General features: G+C 33.7%; 1 protein-coding gene across 1 annotated transcript; it reads left to right on the top strand.

The window, feature by feature from the left end:
- The first annotated feature begins 10,012 nt into the window (after positions 1-10,012).
- Positions 10,013-16,077, top strand: LOC110730084 (CSC1-like protein At1g32090). Its single transcript, XM_021909853.1, has 11 exons — positions 10,013-10,323; positions 11,261-11,413; positions 11,615-11,750; positions 12,610-12,711; positions 12,881-13,000; positions 13,104-13,184; positions 13,419-13,759; positions 13,982-14,227; positions 14,408-14,732; positions 14,886-15,119; positions 15,521-16,077. The coding sequence occupies exons 1-11, from the start codon at positions 10,013-10,015 to the stop codon at positions 15,839-15,841; spliced, it is 2,370 nt and encodes a 789-aa protein (XP_021765545.1). The 3' UTR covers positions 15,842-16,077.
- Positions 16,078-16,172: the final 95 nt, after the last annotated feature.

Here is a 16,172-nt window from a genome sequence, read left to right as displayed (position 1 = left end):
ATATTTTAATTGGAAAATGAATATTTTATATAAAAGAAGAAAGAGTGACAATTGGATGTTGTTGTATAAGATATTAAGTTAGAAGAAAGTGAATCAAATACTTGTCATACATATATTCAATTCAAGCTAATGTTTTTTTTTATTATTTTTTTTAAGAAAAAGGAGATTAATTAATGAAAAGGAGATGCAGCATGTAGCATTGGTCAAAAATAAAGTTTACATGTGACATTGGTTTGTGTTTTTAAATACCAAGTATAGATATAGAATTACTTTTTGTAGTTTTGTTTGTAAATAAATAAATAATATATCTCTTATTATTGATATATTGATATTGAACTTAAATTATTTAATTTGTACAAAATTAATTACCAAAACTTATTTTTACTAATTCTCTATTATTTTGTTAACAAAATTAGATATATTATAAACTAGGTTAAGTCCCGTGCCATACACGGTCATAATTAAATTTTACAACAAAAACTATAAAGAATGGTGTTAATTCATTTATCCAAAAAATATATTTGTATAACAAAATAACTTGAATTTTAATTTATACCAATACCAAATACATAATGGTTAATGAATTGATTTTTAATAGAATTTTAGAAGATATAAGTGTTTATATAAGAAAATGAAAACATTAGCTTAGGTTAGTTCATATATAAACTGATATATGTTTGTCCTTAAACTTTGTTGACACGCATTGACCGGCGCAATATGAAAATCTAGTTGATTTTATATTACTTTAGGATAGTTAGTATTCTGTAATCAACTTCTTTAAAATATAATTTAATTTTAGTGAGTAGTAGGGGTTTTTATGTTAATTTTAATAACCACATTGCATAAATGGTGTAGAGTAATTAGATTTATATTTTTCAATATATGATATGTACTCTTTTTGTTTTTTATAAGCAAGAGTTGAAATTTTACACTATTCATATGTTATTATTGACTTAATTTTATTTTTTTTTGTTTACCAATAAACAATATTAAAATATGAGTATATTATATGTTGTTGGATAATTGTCATAATCAGTTTGGGTTGAGCCAGGTCGGTTTGAAAATAGGTTTCGCCAATTTAAAGCAGGTTTCGGTTCAAAATAGTTTGGGTCCTAATCAGGTCGGGTTGTAATTGGATCGGACCATAATCAGTTTGAGTTAAGTTTTAAAATGGGTTTCGATTCAAAATAGATCGGGTGAAATTTGGTTCGGTCTTCCATGTACGCAAAAACTCCATAACATTTTAAACCCTTTGGCAGAATTTAGCAGAAAACAGAGAGGAATAATCAAAGGAGTAATTCGAAATTGATCAACAATTGTATTAGTTCAAAAGTAATGAAATTGGGAATTTAAGAAAAGGGTTATAAAAAAAATACCTTTGGCAGAAAACAAAGAGGAGAGATTGATGAATCCTTTAGGGTTCTACAAAACAACGAATTAATAATTCAGAATTGAAAACTTACAAACACGAAATAATAATTCAGAATTGAAAACTGAATTAGGGGGTTTAGATTAAATACAATTTATTCCAAATGCAGATTAAAGAAGGACTAATTAAAGGATCAATTTGAAACTGATCAACATTTGTATTGATAAATAAAAGTAATGAAATTGAGGATTTAAGAAATGGGAAATTTCCAAAAATAAAAAATAAATACCTGGGTGGTTGAAATGCAGAAAACAGAGAGAAGATTGTTGAAACTTTTCGATTGATTACTATAAGTTAGAGAGATTGGGATAAATTATGCCAAAAAATATGGGGGTTTAGGGTTCTACCAAACAACACCTCCAAAAACTCACTTTTATTTTATAATAAAAAATAATATCTTTTTTATGTCCATTACAATATCATGTCAATTACTACGTATTATATAAATATTTTTACACAAAATCCACTGTGTTTAGAATATTTACCAAATCATGATATGATTTTTATTTTTTGGTGAACGATATGATATTTTCAATGTCAATTACTCAATTACTATATAAAGATTATTACACCTGATTCATTGTATATAGAGTATTTACCAAATCATGATATGATTTAGAAAATTTAAATTTACCAAAGTATGGAAAGAATATTGAGCATTTTTTTGAATAAATACTATTGAATAAGTTTCATTTTGTAAAAAAAAATAAAAGTTGTGATTCAAACATTGTAATACATTGTAATGGCTACAAAATTGTTATAAATATCAATTATCATACATATATATTTATAGAAATCCAAGGCTGGTACTTGCCTTGGCCCCCCTCTATATCCAGATTTTGATATCATATGAATAAAAAATCTTGTACACAAATTAAAGTTTTATAGTAAATATAGTTGGTTAGTTATTTGTTGCATATATATTTAGAATGTCAAGGGTTCAATTCCCCTTGTATACATGCACATTTTATATATCCAGACAATTAAATTTTTTGAATTGCAACGGGTATTTTGTAACAGACATTTGTTGAACTCTCCAAACTTCAATACCTTTTGAGTACTATTATTGTGTCAGCAATTTTATTTTCCTTGTTTTTTTTTGGCAAATCTTTACCGATTGTAGAAGGTTAAAACTTGTTTCAGTTTTCTACTTGCTTCACTTAGATTTGTCAGTTTCTGACCCAAATTGTTAAACCCGATTGTTTCAAACCGATCTAAAAAGGAACTAAATCGTTAAAATTTCATATCGACCCAACCTAATTTTTTCCAACCGAAACTAAATTGAACTAAATTCATGCGAACTGTTACTAACCCAACCCATTATCAAGCCAAATCGTTACAACCCGAAACTAAAAACAACCCACACTGATTACGTCTGAACCCGATAGCTAGTAACCGACCCATTTTAAACCGAAAATTGTTTACACCCGGAAAAAATCCGATAAACCTGAGCTGTCCCAACCTATAACTCGTTGTGATCGAACCGTTTATAACACGTAACCTGTTGTGACCGAACCGTTTTCAACCCATAACCCGTTGAAACCAAACTGTTTACGACCCGTAACCCATTGAGACCGAACCGTTTACGACCCTAACTCGTTATGGCTGAATCTTTTACAACCCATAACTCAATAAGTTTATGATGTTATTAGTTTCAACCCATTACTCAATAAACCCAACTTATTTATGACTTAACTGTACTTGATTATAACATGACCCGTTCGTCTGTTCCTACCCATTATCTGATCAAGTTCAATCCTAACCGATTATAACCTGTACCGATAATGACCGAACCAAATTTCACCCGATCTATTTTGAATCGAAACCCATTTTAAAACTTAACTCAAACTGATTATGGTCCGATCCAATTACAACCCGACCTGATTAGGACCCAAACTATTTTGAACCGAAACCTGCTTTAAATTGGCTAAACCTATTTTCAAACCGACCTGGCTCAACCCAAACTGATTATGAACTGAACCGACTACAACCTGACCAGATTAGACCCAACCCGAATTGAAACCGCAATAAAAAAAGAAACCAAATCGTAGTAATCCGATAATTTTCAAAATTGACTCGCTAATCATTTCAACTCGGTAAAAATCAACCCGCTAATCATTTCAACCCGGTATAAATCAACCCGCTAATCATTTCAACCTGGTATAAACTAACTCTTTATAACCTGAATTGAAATTGATAAACCCAAGCCAAACCCGAATTGTTTATCCGAATCAACACCCATGCCTTCACTCCAAACAACACTACGTCATTTGCAACAAAATCCAAAGTTTGGTACGAGTATTTTTTATTTTACTTCACTCTAAAAGCATGCTAATACTTTACAAAAGAAAGTTAAAAAAAAAAAAAAAAAAAAAAAAAAAACTACAAAAGAATTCTTTGAGTTTTCATACTTTAAAAGCATGCTAATACATTACTACTTCAATAAATCTACTGTATAATTCTATTGCAAAAAATCAATATTACACATAAAACAGGCAAAAAAAATCAATATTACACATAAAACAAATATCCCAAAAGAAAAAATAAGGGTGGCAGGAATCGAATAAAGACCTACCAAAGTGCTAGACTTTCATATTTGATTATTTGCCTCACAAATCTTTTTTTTTTTTTTTTTAATTAAAAACCCTACGAGTACCAATTTCCTCAAAAAAAAAAAAAAAAAAAAATCCCATCAAAATTTGCCAAATTTTAACTCCGCAAGTAAGCTATGTCTATGTCGAAATTAGAGGAAATCAAAATTGCAGCAGATTCATCCAACCCCGTGAATGTTCCAGAACATCTCATTTTAGATCAAATTCTCCCAAGACTTCCGGTAAAAACCCTAATTCGCTTCAAATCAGTTTCCAAATTATGGCTTTCTACAATTTCTAATCGTCAATTTGCTAAATCCCATCTCAATTTATCTTCATCGTCTTCCTCCGGTCAATTCCTATTATTGATTGCAAATGAAATTAATCATGAATTATTGTTATTGCCTTATGATGAGCTCAACAATCTTAAAACCCCTTTAGATTTAGGTTATTCTCTATATTTTGATCGAAATGTGGAGGCAGTACAAATTGTGGGTAGTTCTAATGGTCTGGTTTGCTTGCATATACTTATGAGCGATGAATGCATTAAGTTTCGTTCCTTTTTCTGTGTGTGTAATCCTGCTACAAAAGAGTGTTGTGAGATTAAAAATCCTGGTAGGCAACAAGTCATGTCGCTTAGTTATTGGTTTGGCTACATACCGTCTATAGACGACTACAGTATTGTTTTCGCTTCATGTAGGCCTAATGGTCAAGGGTTTCTTTTCCATCGTTTTTATTTGTATTCTTTGAGGAATGGGAAGTGGAAAATTATTAATGATCTTGAAGGGAATTGTAATTGGTTGTATGATTGGTTGTTTGACTCGACAACGATCTTTGATGATGTTTTGTATTGGTCTCCTACAAAACCTCACTCTTTGGGGAGACCCAAGCGTATTATTGGGTTTGATTTAGTTAATGAGAAAGTGAAAGAAGTTCCATTCATGGATTGGTTGATACAGTATGATGCTGCAAACTTTTTTGTAATGAATGGGTGTTTGTCATTGCTTTGCTGTTCTTCTTGTCAAAAGCGTGATGTTTGGACGATGAGGAAACATGACGATTGGAGTTCTTGGGAGAAATCGTTTTCTTTTCCTGCTGAAGACGAGTTTATTAATACTGTCACCCCCACCGGAAAGTTCTTGTTGGTACGTCGTCATAGCCAGCAGTATAAGATAATTGGCTTTAATAAGGATACTCAAGAACTATCCCAGGGAGATGCTTACATTCCTAAGGAAAAAAAGTTACTTGCAAGTGCAGCATGTTATGTTGAGAGTCTCATTTCGCCTTTTGGAACAATGGAGTCAAACGAGGAGGAAGATCATAAGGTTTGATCGTGTGATATCAAGCATTTTGGGTGGAGATTTTTGCACAATGGTGTTCCTGTCAGAAGCAATCTTAAACGTCGTGGGATTGTTTCACTATCTTTTTCTTTTCCCTCATGCTAATGCAGTTTAGTATGCTTATCCCCTTCGATTGGTGCCGGAAATCCGGAATGTGGTAATCAACTGTCTTCTTTTGCCTTGGATTTTATCCCTTCACAGTTCCTATGATAATAATATTTTGTGGGATACTTTTTGGGCCCTCCTTTGGGGAATTTGGATTAGTAGAAATGCTTGGTTCTTTGATTAGAAAAGTGTGCCTGTGGAAGCCACTATTCAGAGGGCAGTCAGCATTGTTGGGGTATTTGAGAAAGCTAATGCTCTTTTCCCTTCTGTGCTGCTGGATAGACAGGTTACAATCCATAAGTGGGATGCTCCCCCTTCAGGCTTCTACAAGCTAAACTCGGATGCTTCTTGCTGTGGTGATGGTGTTACAGGTTTGGCCGTTTGGGTGGAGTTGTTCGTGACTGTGTGGACGTGCATGACTGTGCAAGGTGAGATGCGTGCTGATGTTGCAGAAGCTATGTCTGCTAGACATGCTTTGTCTATTGCTATCTAGTCGGGTATAACAAAAATCATCCTTGAGTCTGATTGTTTGAAGCTGATCCACTCATAAGTGTAAGAAAAGATAAAACTCTGATTTTGGCCGCATAACCAATGATATTCTCAATCTGTCTAATAGATGCACCTCCATTGATTATGCTCATGTTGGTAGAAAGGGCATTGGTGTCGCCCATAGGCTTGCTTTTATTAGCAGGAACTATAGTGAGATTTGGGGTGACCCATGGGTTCCGACTCTGCCTAACTTTAGGCCTCATCCTTTACAGCAGAGACCGGACAGCCACCCGGCTGTGGTCAGCGAGCTTATCAGCAATGAAGCGTGGGATATGGAGGCCCTTGTCACTCATTTTAGCAGTTGGGAAATTGAGGAAATCACCAAAATTCTCCTTGGCAGGTTCTGCACTTCTGATTTTTGGTCCTGGCACCACTTGAAGAATGGCCTTTTTTCTGTTAGAAGTGTGTATAATGTGGAATTAAATGCTATAAAATCTGATCATCCTTCTTCTATGAACTCTTGTTCTTCACATTGGGGCAGGTTGTGGAATGCGAAAATGTTGAGACTATTATGCATGCTCTTTTCCTGTGCTCAGATGCTAAATGTGTGTGGTGTGCTTACCCGCTCCGTTTTGATTCATCGTGTGGGGAGGCTATGGCTCTTTTTGGTGTATTTTGTGGGGGATATGGCTGAAACGCAACGCTTGGTTGTTTGAGAAAAAAAAAAAGCACTCTTGTTGAAGAGGTGTAACTGAAGGCGGTATCGATTGTGGGTGAGTACGCTAAAGCAAATGATCCTTCCCCTTCTGAGCTGAATACTACGGAGGCAAGCACTGCTGTTTGGACTCCCCCGCTTTCTGGTTTTGTCAAAATTAACTCAGATGCTGCCTGTTTCAATGATGGTGTGGTTGGTTGTGGTGGTTTTATGCGTGGCTAGGAAGGTGATTTATTGGCTGCAACTTGCTGTACTTTCAAGGGGCCTGTTGACGTCATTATTGCTGAGGCAATGGCAGCTAGACATGCTGTTACAATGGTCATGGAGGCAGGCTTCGCATTTGATACTTGAGGTGGACAACCTGAACCTCTATCATAAATTGAAGAAAGGCAAACGTGACAACTCGAGGCTCGGAATCATCGTGAATGACATTCTTTTTCTAGCTAATTTATGCTTGTCTTTTGATTTTGCTTTTGTGGGGAGAAGAGGGAATGGGATGGCTCATAAACTAGCCAACATTAGTAGAGAGTATGATGGTTTAAGGGTGTGGACCGAAGAGGTTCCCCCTAGCATTGTAGCTGCTGTTATTTTTGACACTCCCTAACTTTCTCTTAATATAGTTTGGTTCCTTTTTCTCGTTAAAAAAAAAAAAAAAAAAAAAAAGCAAATGTTTATTCAAAAAAGTTTGTTTTCTTTTTCAAATATCGTTGTTGATAAAATGTGGAACCACTCGAAAAGATTAGCAAATATACGCCATTTTTGGCGATGATGAGGAGCACTTTTGGACTTCTTTTTTAAAAAGATGATAATGAAAATGTTCTTGACAAAGTTGGTGGACCACATCGCTAATTCATTGCCCACTATAGCAATTTCAGTTTTTATTTTGAAAAACATTAGTAAAATATTGAATTTTTTGAAAGTATATTGAAGGCCAAAGATGTTGATATTGATCCACTTTTATGATTTTTATCAAATACTCCTTAAAATATTTTATGAGATGCAATTTTTTTTTATAGTTTTTTTTTAGAGTGTCATAAGAGCGAGTGATAAAAATCTATCCTTGAGTCAGTTGAATTCGAGAGAAAAGCTTTAACCACTTTAACTATCCCTTGGTCTCGGAAAAAAATAAACATAATAAAACAAAATAATTATCACTTTATCGGTACTTAAATGGGGATATTAGGCTATTGTGACACCCCAATCAGAAAAATATCAGAAAAATGGGTAATTAATTACTGTATTAAATAAATTGAAACATGATAAATGGTTACTCTCTTTGCAATCTAAAATTAATTCATCATTTCCCATTAATCCCTAGTTAAGTGAAAAAAAAAATGGAACAAATAATTATACCGTACTTGCCTACTTGGTATATGTTATTAAATTATTGGTTCATTATGAAATTAACAATGAGTAAAACAGGGTCTCTGATTGCTGTATAGCATGTGAGGGGCAATTAACCGAATTTTTTTGCAAGTGCACGTCAATTATGACAGTGAAAGAAAAGAACAACAAACAAATTGTGAAACAAAATGTAAAAATATTATGAATTGAAATTGGAATCCTAAAGAATCCCTTCCTTTTAGTACTTCCCCTTAATTACGCGTCCTTCTTTTTCTCTTCCTATTTTATCCTTCTTTGTAATATTTTATGGTAGTAATAGTCGTTTTGGACAATTTGGATCCCCCATTTTTGTCCTAGAAATAGTCGAAGTAAAAGACCGATAGTAAATGATGGTAATATTGAAAAAGACTTACAATTACTATCCGATCGATCGTGATTAATTATTCTATATGGATTAGAACTCCCACAAAAGATTATAATGTTTAGAAAATGAGCAGTTGATGTTTAGAAAATGTGACAACTTTTTTTTATTGCGAGCACATTCCATTTGTTTATTTATGTGGCTATACTGAACTTGAATTGCTCTATGGAGTAGAATATCATAGCATGTGATGAACAGGAAAGACACCAAGGACTAGGTAAGAAAGAGTGCAGTAAACATCTACAAAAAGGATGGGAATGTAAAATTGGATAATATATTCCCTCTTGTTTCTTCTGCCCATAATCTTGTCGCTTCTTTTGTCTTCCTTCTATGATGGTATTGGGATCCTCCAATTACGTCTTGCAAAGGACTAATAAGACCCCCTTTTAATTAGCTTCAAAAGTACCCCTTAAATGTTATTTTATGTTACATTTTTTTTTTAATTGCATTCACCTATATAGTATATACACTTATTTAGTAATACTAGCAAAATTGAGCCGTGTTTAATTAATTGGTCCAAATTATTGAGTCTCAAGCTAGTTCTCATTTATACTTTGAAAGTGACTAAGTTTTGAATAAAATATACGAAGTAAAATTTAGTCAAGTTCATTAGTTTACTCTTAATCTCCGTTGATACAAGGAATATATGTGTCAATTTGAGTGTCCAGATTAGGTTTGATGAAGTCAAATGGGGTGGAATTTGACACCTGGGGGCTGGAGTGTGGCCATTTGGATCATCTTTGGGTTGTTAAAAATAACCACCATACACAAAATTGAATTAGTTAGGGTTGAAATTGGATTCACAATCAACCGTAAAAAGTGTCCGTGCAACCTAGTATGAACAACCAATTTCATTATGCCCTTGATCTCTTGGTCACCCCAAGATAAAAGTTTACCTCTTTAATTCTTTATCGAATAAATAGTCACATTTTTTGTTAATCAAAATCAAACAACAATTTCATACAACCTCCATATATTATTAGTTGCAACTTTAAAAAATTTACTTCGAATATAGTAATACTAGTACAACGAAATACACATACGAGTAATATATAACACACTTATTTAGTCTCAGGGTCTGTTCTCATACATTGAAATTCAGTTCAGTTCAGTTCAGTTCAGCTCTTAATTCGTTTTCCTTATAAAATATTTATTTCATTTCAGTTCAATTCAGCTTTCAGTTCAGTTCAATTCAATTCAATTTAATTGAGTTCAATATATGAGAACAAACCCTCAGACATACTCCATAAGTCCGTAACTACATCCCTCTCACACGAGGTCTATCTATCAATCCTTCACGGGTTTCAATAGTGTTTTTGTCAATGGAAGGAGTAATAATGACTCCTCATCATATAAAAAATTGACAAAAAAAACCATATTCTTTCCCTTCTGTATCTGTTATACTCCCTCAACAGCTTGTCTCCATCTTTCCAAATTCCTGCGACTTCCAAAAAAAACACACCCAAAAATTAAAAGAAGCCTTCTTTTTTCACTTTCCTTTTCTCCAAATCTCTCTATCACTTTTCTTTCCTCTTTTTCAATCTCTTCTTCTTGTTCTGAAGCTTAATACAAACAACAATGGCTACACTTTCAGACATTTCAGTTTCAGCATTCATAAACATAATCACTGCTTTTGCTTTCTTGCTTGCATTTGCACTTCTCAGAATTCAACCCATAAATGACAGGGTTTACTTCCCTAAATGGTATTTTAAAGGCCAAAGAAAAGACCCTGCTTCTACTAATTTTGTGGGTAAATTTGTTAATCTTAATTTCAAAACTTATTTTACTTTTCTCAATTGGATGCCTGAGGCTCTCAGATTGTCTGAAACTGCGCTTATTCAACATGCTGGCCTTGATTCTGCTGTTTTTCTCCGGATTTATACTCTTGGGTACTATTTAATTTCTCTATTTTTGCACAATTTTACTTATTTATTTAATTATGATTTTATTTTATTTTATTTATTATTTAATTTTTTTTTTTTTTTGACTTAACTTAAGATTTATAGTAGTGGGTGTGATTCAATTTTGCTCAAAAAATTGGAATTTGACTACAGTGATTCATGGGTGTGTAATTTTCCCGAAATTGAATAATTGATGCTTGTTTCTGGGTTTTAATGTAATTCCAGTAGCAAGATTGAATTTTGTTTTTGCAATTAGTACTCGACTAATTTTCTGCTTGATAAATTTTGTATTTTTTTTTAAATTTTTGGTGGGGTGCGGTTTTTTTTTTTTTACTTGTTTATTAATGTTTATTTTATTTTTGTGGGATTGTAATTGACTACTGAGAAAGGGATTACATTTTTGATGAAATAAAGATTGATTACTGTATTGTTTTACCAAGAGTGACTTAAATATCCACCCAAAATAAAAAGTTAGATTAATTCAGACATTTTTTCCTGGTGTTTGGGCTTAAGTGTTAGTTTAGACTTTTGGGTATGTATAGCTTCAATTTGTTGCTTGTTTTGCATTGGAAAAGTGACAATGGCTGAATTTTGGATTGACTGGCATTTTATACTGTTGACTTGTTGAGAACTTTGGAAGTATGAAATTTGGTGTTTAGAGTATAATGTGTAAATTTCTGGTTTTGTTGGGATTGTAATGTTAGTTTTAGACCTTTTCAAATATCTAGGGAGTAAATGGTTATGTCTCCGAATAAAATATGATTTGTGTCAAACCAAGTAAATTAATTTATATTACAATGATCAACTCAGTTTTTAAATCCTTTGATTAGACTTTTTTCACGGTGCTGCCAACTATTCTGTGTTATAACGATTAACCAAGATTGTGTTTATCAAGCTAATATTGTTCCTGTTCTTTCCTCCGCAGCTTGAAAATTTTTCTGCCTATGATGATTTTAGCACTTGTGGTACTTGTACCAGTCAATGTATCGGGAGGAACATTGTTTTTTCTGCGGAAAGAATTGGTCACGAGTGATATTGACAAGCTTTCAATATCAAATGTGCCTCCTAGATCATATAGGTGAGTGTTCATTACTGTCAATTTGTTGCCTGATGTGAATCTTAGCCTTGCCCAAAATCAATTTAGTGGACTAACGACCTGTAAATCATGATTATAACTAAAAGATGATAATATGCTTCTGTTGATGCAATTGTTTAATACTTTAATGAGTAAAGTGAGCTGATCTACTGAAATGACGAGCTGTAATTTTGTAAATTCCAGGTTCTTTGTGCATATTGCAATGCAATATCTGTTTACATTTTGGACTTGCTTCATGCTTTACAAGGAATATGATACAGTTGCATCCATGAGATTACAATTTTTGGCTTCCCAGCAAAGGCGTGCAGAGCAATATACGGTATTATTTGCCTCATCCTTTGCTAGCATTTTAGTGACAAACACATCTTTTGTAACCCATTACTATGTGCTGCTTCCACTAAGTGTCTTTTTTAGATTCCTCTTGACTAAAGCTGCAATAGTTTGGATTTTTAAGTATTATTGTATACTGGTGATATATCTTCATTATTCATTATTTATGTATTCTGGTTAGCCCACCATTTTTCTCCTCCGAAAGAGAGAAAATTTATGAAATCATGCCAATACCTTGCATTATGCCGGTAAAATTCTTTGTATTATTGAATTGATGTCAATATCTCGCATTATGCCAATCTTATGAAATTTTGAGGCCTTGAGCAATATGTCACAAGTTTAGATTGTTAACATGTGAAAAAGATAGAAAAGTTGCTTGTTAATTTGTTTTAGGTTCATTGTGTAATTTACCAACCTAAATGGCTTATTATTTTTTATTAATTGAGTTTATGTAGGTAGTTGCTATGGAATTGAAGCAGTCTGTAAACTTTGCAGACACTTTATCTCCCTGCATGCAGCAAGTCAAATCACTTATTGCTAATTCTATTTTTGGATTTTTGTTTTTTGCATTATACTTCTATTTGGTCTGGACCTTTATTCTTTGATGAGTACTACTATTTTGTTCGTCAGTGTTGTATATTCTTTGTGTGGGTTACATCTTTTTTTCTTTTTTCTTTTAAAAAAAATAAATAAAAAAATAAAAAAAATTGAACAAACCCTGTATACCAAGCAGTTCTAGTATTAGTTCTTTTGATCGTTGCTTATGAAAAAGCTTGTTGAGAAACATAATTCAATTCAGTGGTCTTATGGTTACAATCTAATTGAATTGGTTTATTGTGTTCGTTCAGGTATTAGTCAGAAATGTGCCACGTGCTTCAGACCGTTCAATCTCAGATTCTGTTGATAGTTTTTTCAAGAAAAATCACCGAAATACCTACCTCTGCCACCAGGTTGAACTTATTGCCTTGCTCATTTGATGCTTCTCAATGAGTAACACACCTTTTCTTTGCTATATGACATATTGATGTATCACATATTTAAATTAACTTTTTTTTTTTTGCTGATTTGTGAAAAAATGCTATCAGTGCACTCTTATTTAACGGTTTCCATTGTTGTTAGGCTGTATACAATGCAAACAAATTTGCCAAACTTGTGAGGCAACGGGATAAACTCAAAAATTGGCTGGATTACAACCAGCTTAAGTTTGAAAGAAAGCCAGAAAAAAGGCCAACAACCAAGGTAAAAAGCGATTATGCCATATTAATTAAGAGTTGATATGCTGCCTGCATTACACATGTTTATGCCTTGAACCTAATAAAGTTGATTGTGCCTATACATTCAGACAGGATTTCTTGGTCTTTGGGGAGAAAAAGTTGATTACATTGACTATTACAAAGAGAAATTGAAGCAGTTAGAGAAAAAAGTGAGTCATTGCAACATTCATTGTGATTTACCTAACTCTTCTAATGCATGTATGGGAATGGCGATAGTTTTTTTAAAAATTTACGTTCGCAATGTGTCCTGACAAGTATGAAGTTGGAATATATATATGTGCCAGTTATTGACATATGTATAGGACCCTTGTAATGTTTAAAATTGATCTAAATGGCTATGAAATGCTTGAAATATATTCATATTTGTTCTAATAATTTTGTAGATGACAATGGAGCGTCAGAGAATTCTCGATCATCAAAAGTCTGTCTTGCCAGTTGCTTTTGTTTCTTTCAATTCACGGTGGGGTGCAGCTGTATGTGCACAGACAGAACAGAGTAAAAATCCTACATTGTGGTTGACTAGCTGGGCTCCTGAACCTCGTGATGTTTATTGGCGCAACCTAGCCATACCGTTTGTTTCTCTCACAATTCGTAAACTTGTGATTGGGATAGTTGTTTTTGCCTTGGTTTTTTTCTACATGATACCCATTGCTTTTGTGCAATCTCTTGCAAATCTTGAAGCTCTGGAAAGAGTTGTTCCTTTCCTGAAGCCTGTCATAGAAATGTAAGTATATGATATTGAGGTTTTTTTTTTAGCAACAAGTCTTGACATATACTTACCTCGTTCTGTATCTACGCATATCTATTTTTTGACAAGGTCATTCATATTCTTGTTCCATGAATCTATGCTTTCTGTCCCTAGTTCCCTACCCCTTTGAGAGCTTACTATATTAATTGTTTTTATTGTTTACTTGTTTGTAACCTTAGTCATTTTCATCAAATGCAGGAAAATCATAAAGTCTTTTCTACAGGGTTTCGTTCCTGGTCTAGCACTTAAGATCTTCTTGTACATTCTTCCAGCTCTTTTGATGCTTATGTCAAAGATAGAAGGACACGTGGCTTACTCTAAACTAGAGCGTAGAGCTGCAGCAAAGTACTACTATTTCATGTTGGTGAATGTATTTTTGGGAAGTATAGTGACTGGAACAGCTTTCGGGCAACTTGATGCTTTCATCCACCAACCACCTAGCCAGTAATACTTTCCTTCTCTGAATCCCCTTGGTTCATTCATTTTCTATTAGTCATTGTAGAGTTGACTGCTCACTTTCATCTATGCCTAGCAACATGACAAAAAAGATGTATATACATTTCGTATTTTGATGCTAAATATTTACACTTAGGTTGTTCACACCATATGTGTCTCATTCTTCAGGATTCCAAGAAATATTGGCGTATCAATACCAATGAAGGCTACCTTTTTCATTACATATATAATGGTGGATGGTTGGGCTGGCATTGCCAGTGAGATTCTCCGATTGAAGCCACTTGTCATTTTCCATTTGAAAAACATGTTTATAGTTAAAACTGAGCGAGATAAAGATAGGGCCATGGATCCTGGTAGTATCGATATTCCAGAGACTCTTCCGACCCTGCAGCTTTACTTCCTTCTTGGTGTTGTCTACGCTGTGGTTACTCCTATACTACTGCCATTTATAATCGTGTTCTTTCTCTTTGCTTTCCTCGTGTACCGTCATCAGGTAAATACACTTCCCTCTTTTTATGATATAATTCTCACAGATGGTTATTTTTGTCCATTAGTTGTGGGTTTAACATATCATTTATCATGTCTAATCTATTAAATTGTTATGACTAGTTGCACATATAATATCTAATGTTATGTCATTGTCCAGATAATCAATGTGTATAATCAACGATACGAAAGTGCTGGTGCATTTTGGCCACATGTTCACACCCGCATTATTGCTAGCCTTTTGATATCACAGTTGCTTTTGATGGGTCTTCTCAGCACAAAAAAGGCTGCGAATTCAACTCCATTTCTTATCATTCTACCTATAATGACCTTTGCATTCCACAGATATTGCAAGAGTCGTTTTGAGCCCGCATTTAACAAATACCCTCTTGAGGTAAGGTTATTTGATTGAGTTAAAGACGACAATTTACATAACTTTTTCGGACTGATTTACTATTCAGTGTTAGAGTAGCAGGGCCAATCCTTCATCTTTCTAAGGAAATTCGAAAATGGATTCATGTGTATAAAGGATGTAGACCAATTCCCGAAAATGATTAATTAATACTTCATTTTATTATGATTTACTGGGATAACTTGGTGTCTATAAAACTCTCTTTTGAGTTGATTGTCCTGTTTTAGTTTGATTATTAAGCATCCATTATCATTTACTCCACTCCATAAGAGTGTACTCATTATTTACTGTGCTTGATTTTGTGGGTTCCTTTGATTGATGATTAAAATGCCGACATGAATGATTTTTTTTTTTAATTTTTTTTTAATTAAATGTCTGTACAGGAAGCGACAGAAAAGGACGAGCAAGAGCACACTGAAGGAGCTGAACAAGCCCTAAAGCCCTACCTCGCCGATGCCTATTTGCATCCAATCTTCCATACCTTTGAGGAAGTTGAGTTTGATGAGGTCAAAGTTGATGAAGTTCGAGTTGACAAGCACCAAGCACACGTCTCAAGCCCCCCGACTCAAGTAGAAGAAATCTCTGCTTCCTCTCCTCCACAACCGCCTCAATATTACAGTTACGATCATGATTTTCATTCTTACAATTATTACCATCATCATGAGGTGCAGTCTTCCCAGTACGAGTATCACTATCAGGGTTAATCCCAGAAAGCTGCTTAACCAAGAGAGCACTGACAATTCAATTTTAGCTCTTAGTTTCAACTAAGGTTTTATTAATGTATTTTCGCCTTCCTCACTCGGCGTAGCTTTGTAGATTCTGATCTAGTTACCAACAGTGTACATACTTTTTAGTAATGGTCATTCACTAAGGCTTGAACCCTTTATGTATGACTTCAACCATTAATACGAGTGCTTATTTAGCAAGGTTTCAAATTTCCTATGCGGCTTTATTTGGTGTAAATTTGTTTCGAGTGAAAAGATGTGGTGGATCTAACTAATGACTTCTTCCGTCACTTTTTAATCGTTACATTTG

This window comes from Chenopodium quinoa, unplaced genomic scaffold (assembly GCF_001683475.1).
Source record: "Chenopodium quinoa cultivar QQ74 unplaced genomic scaffold, ASM168347v1, whole genome shotgun sequence".
Lineage (NCBI taxonomy): Eukaryota > Viridiplantae > Streptophyta > Magnoliopsida > Caryophyllales > Amaranthaceae > Chenopodium > Chenopodium quinoa.
The sequence above is the reverse complement of the archived record's forward strand: the minus strand, read 5'-3'. Positions and strand labels throughout refer to the sequence as shown.

Bases quoted from the DNA above. Each gene is read 5' to 3' on its own strand.
- LOC110730084 (XM_021909853.1), top strand. From the start codon at position 10,013: ATGGCTACACTTTCAGACATTTCAGTTTCAGCATTCATAAACATAATC. The intron at 10,324-11,260 runs GTACTATTTAAT...TTTCCTCCGCAG, and splicing joins CTCCGGATTTATACTCTTGG to CTTGAAAATTTTTCTGCCTA. The intron at 15,120-15,520 runs GTAAGGTTATTT...ATGTCTGTACAG, and splicing joins TTAACAAATACCCTCTTGAG to GAAGCGACAGAAAAGGACGA.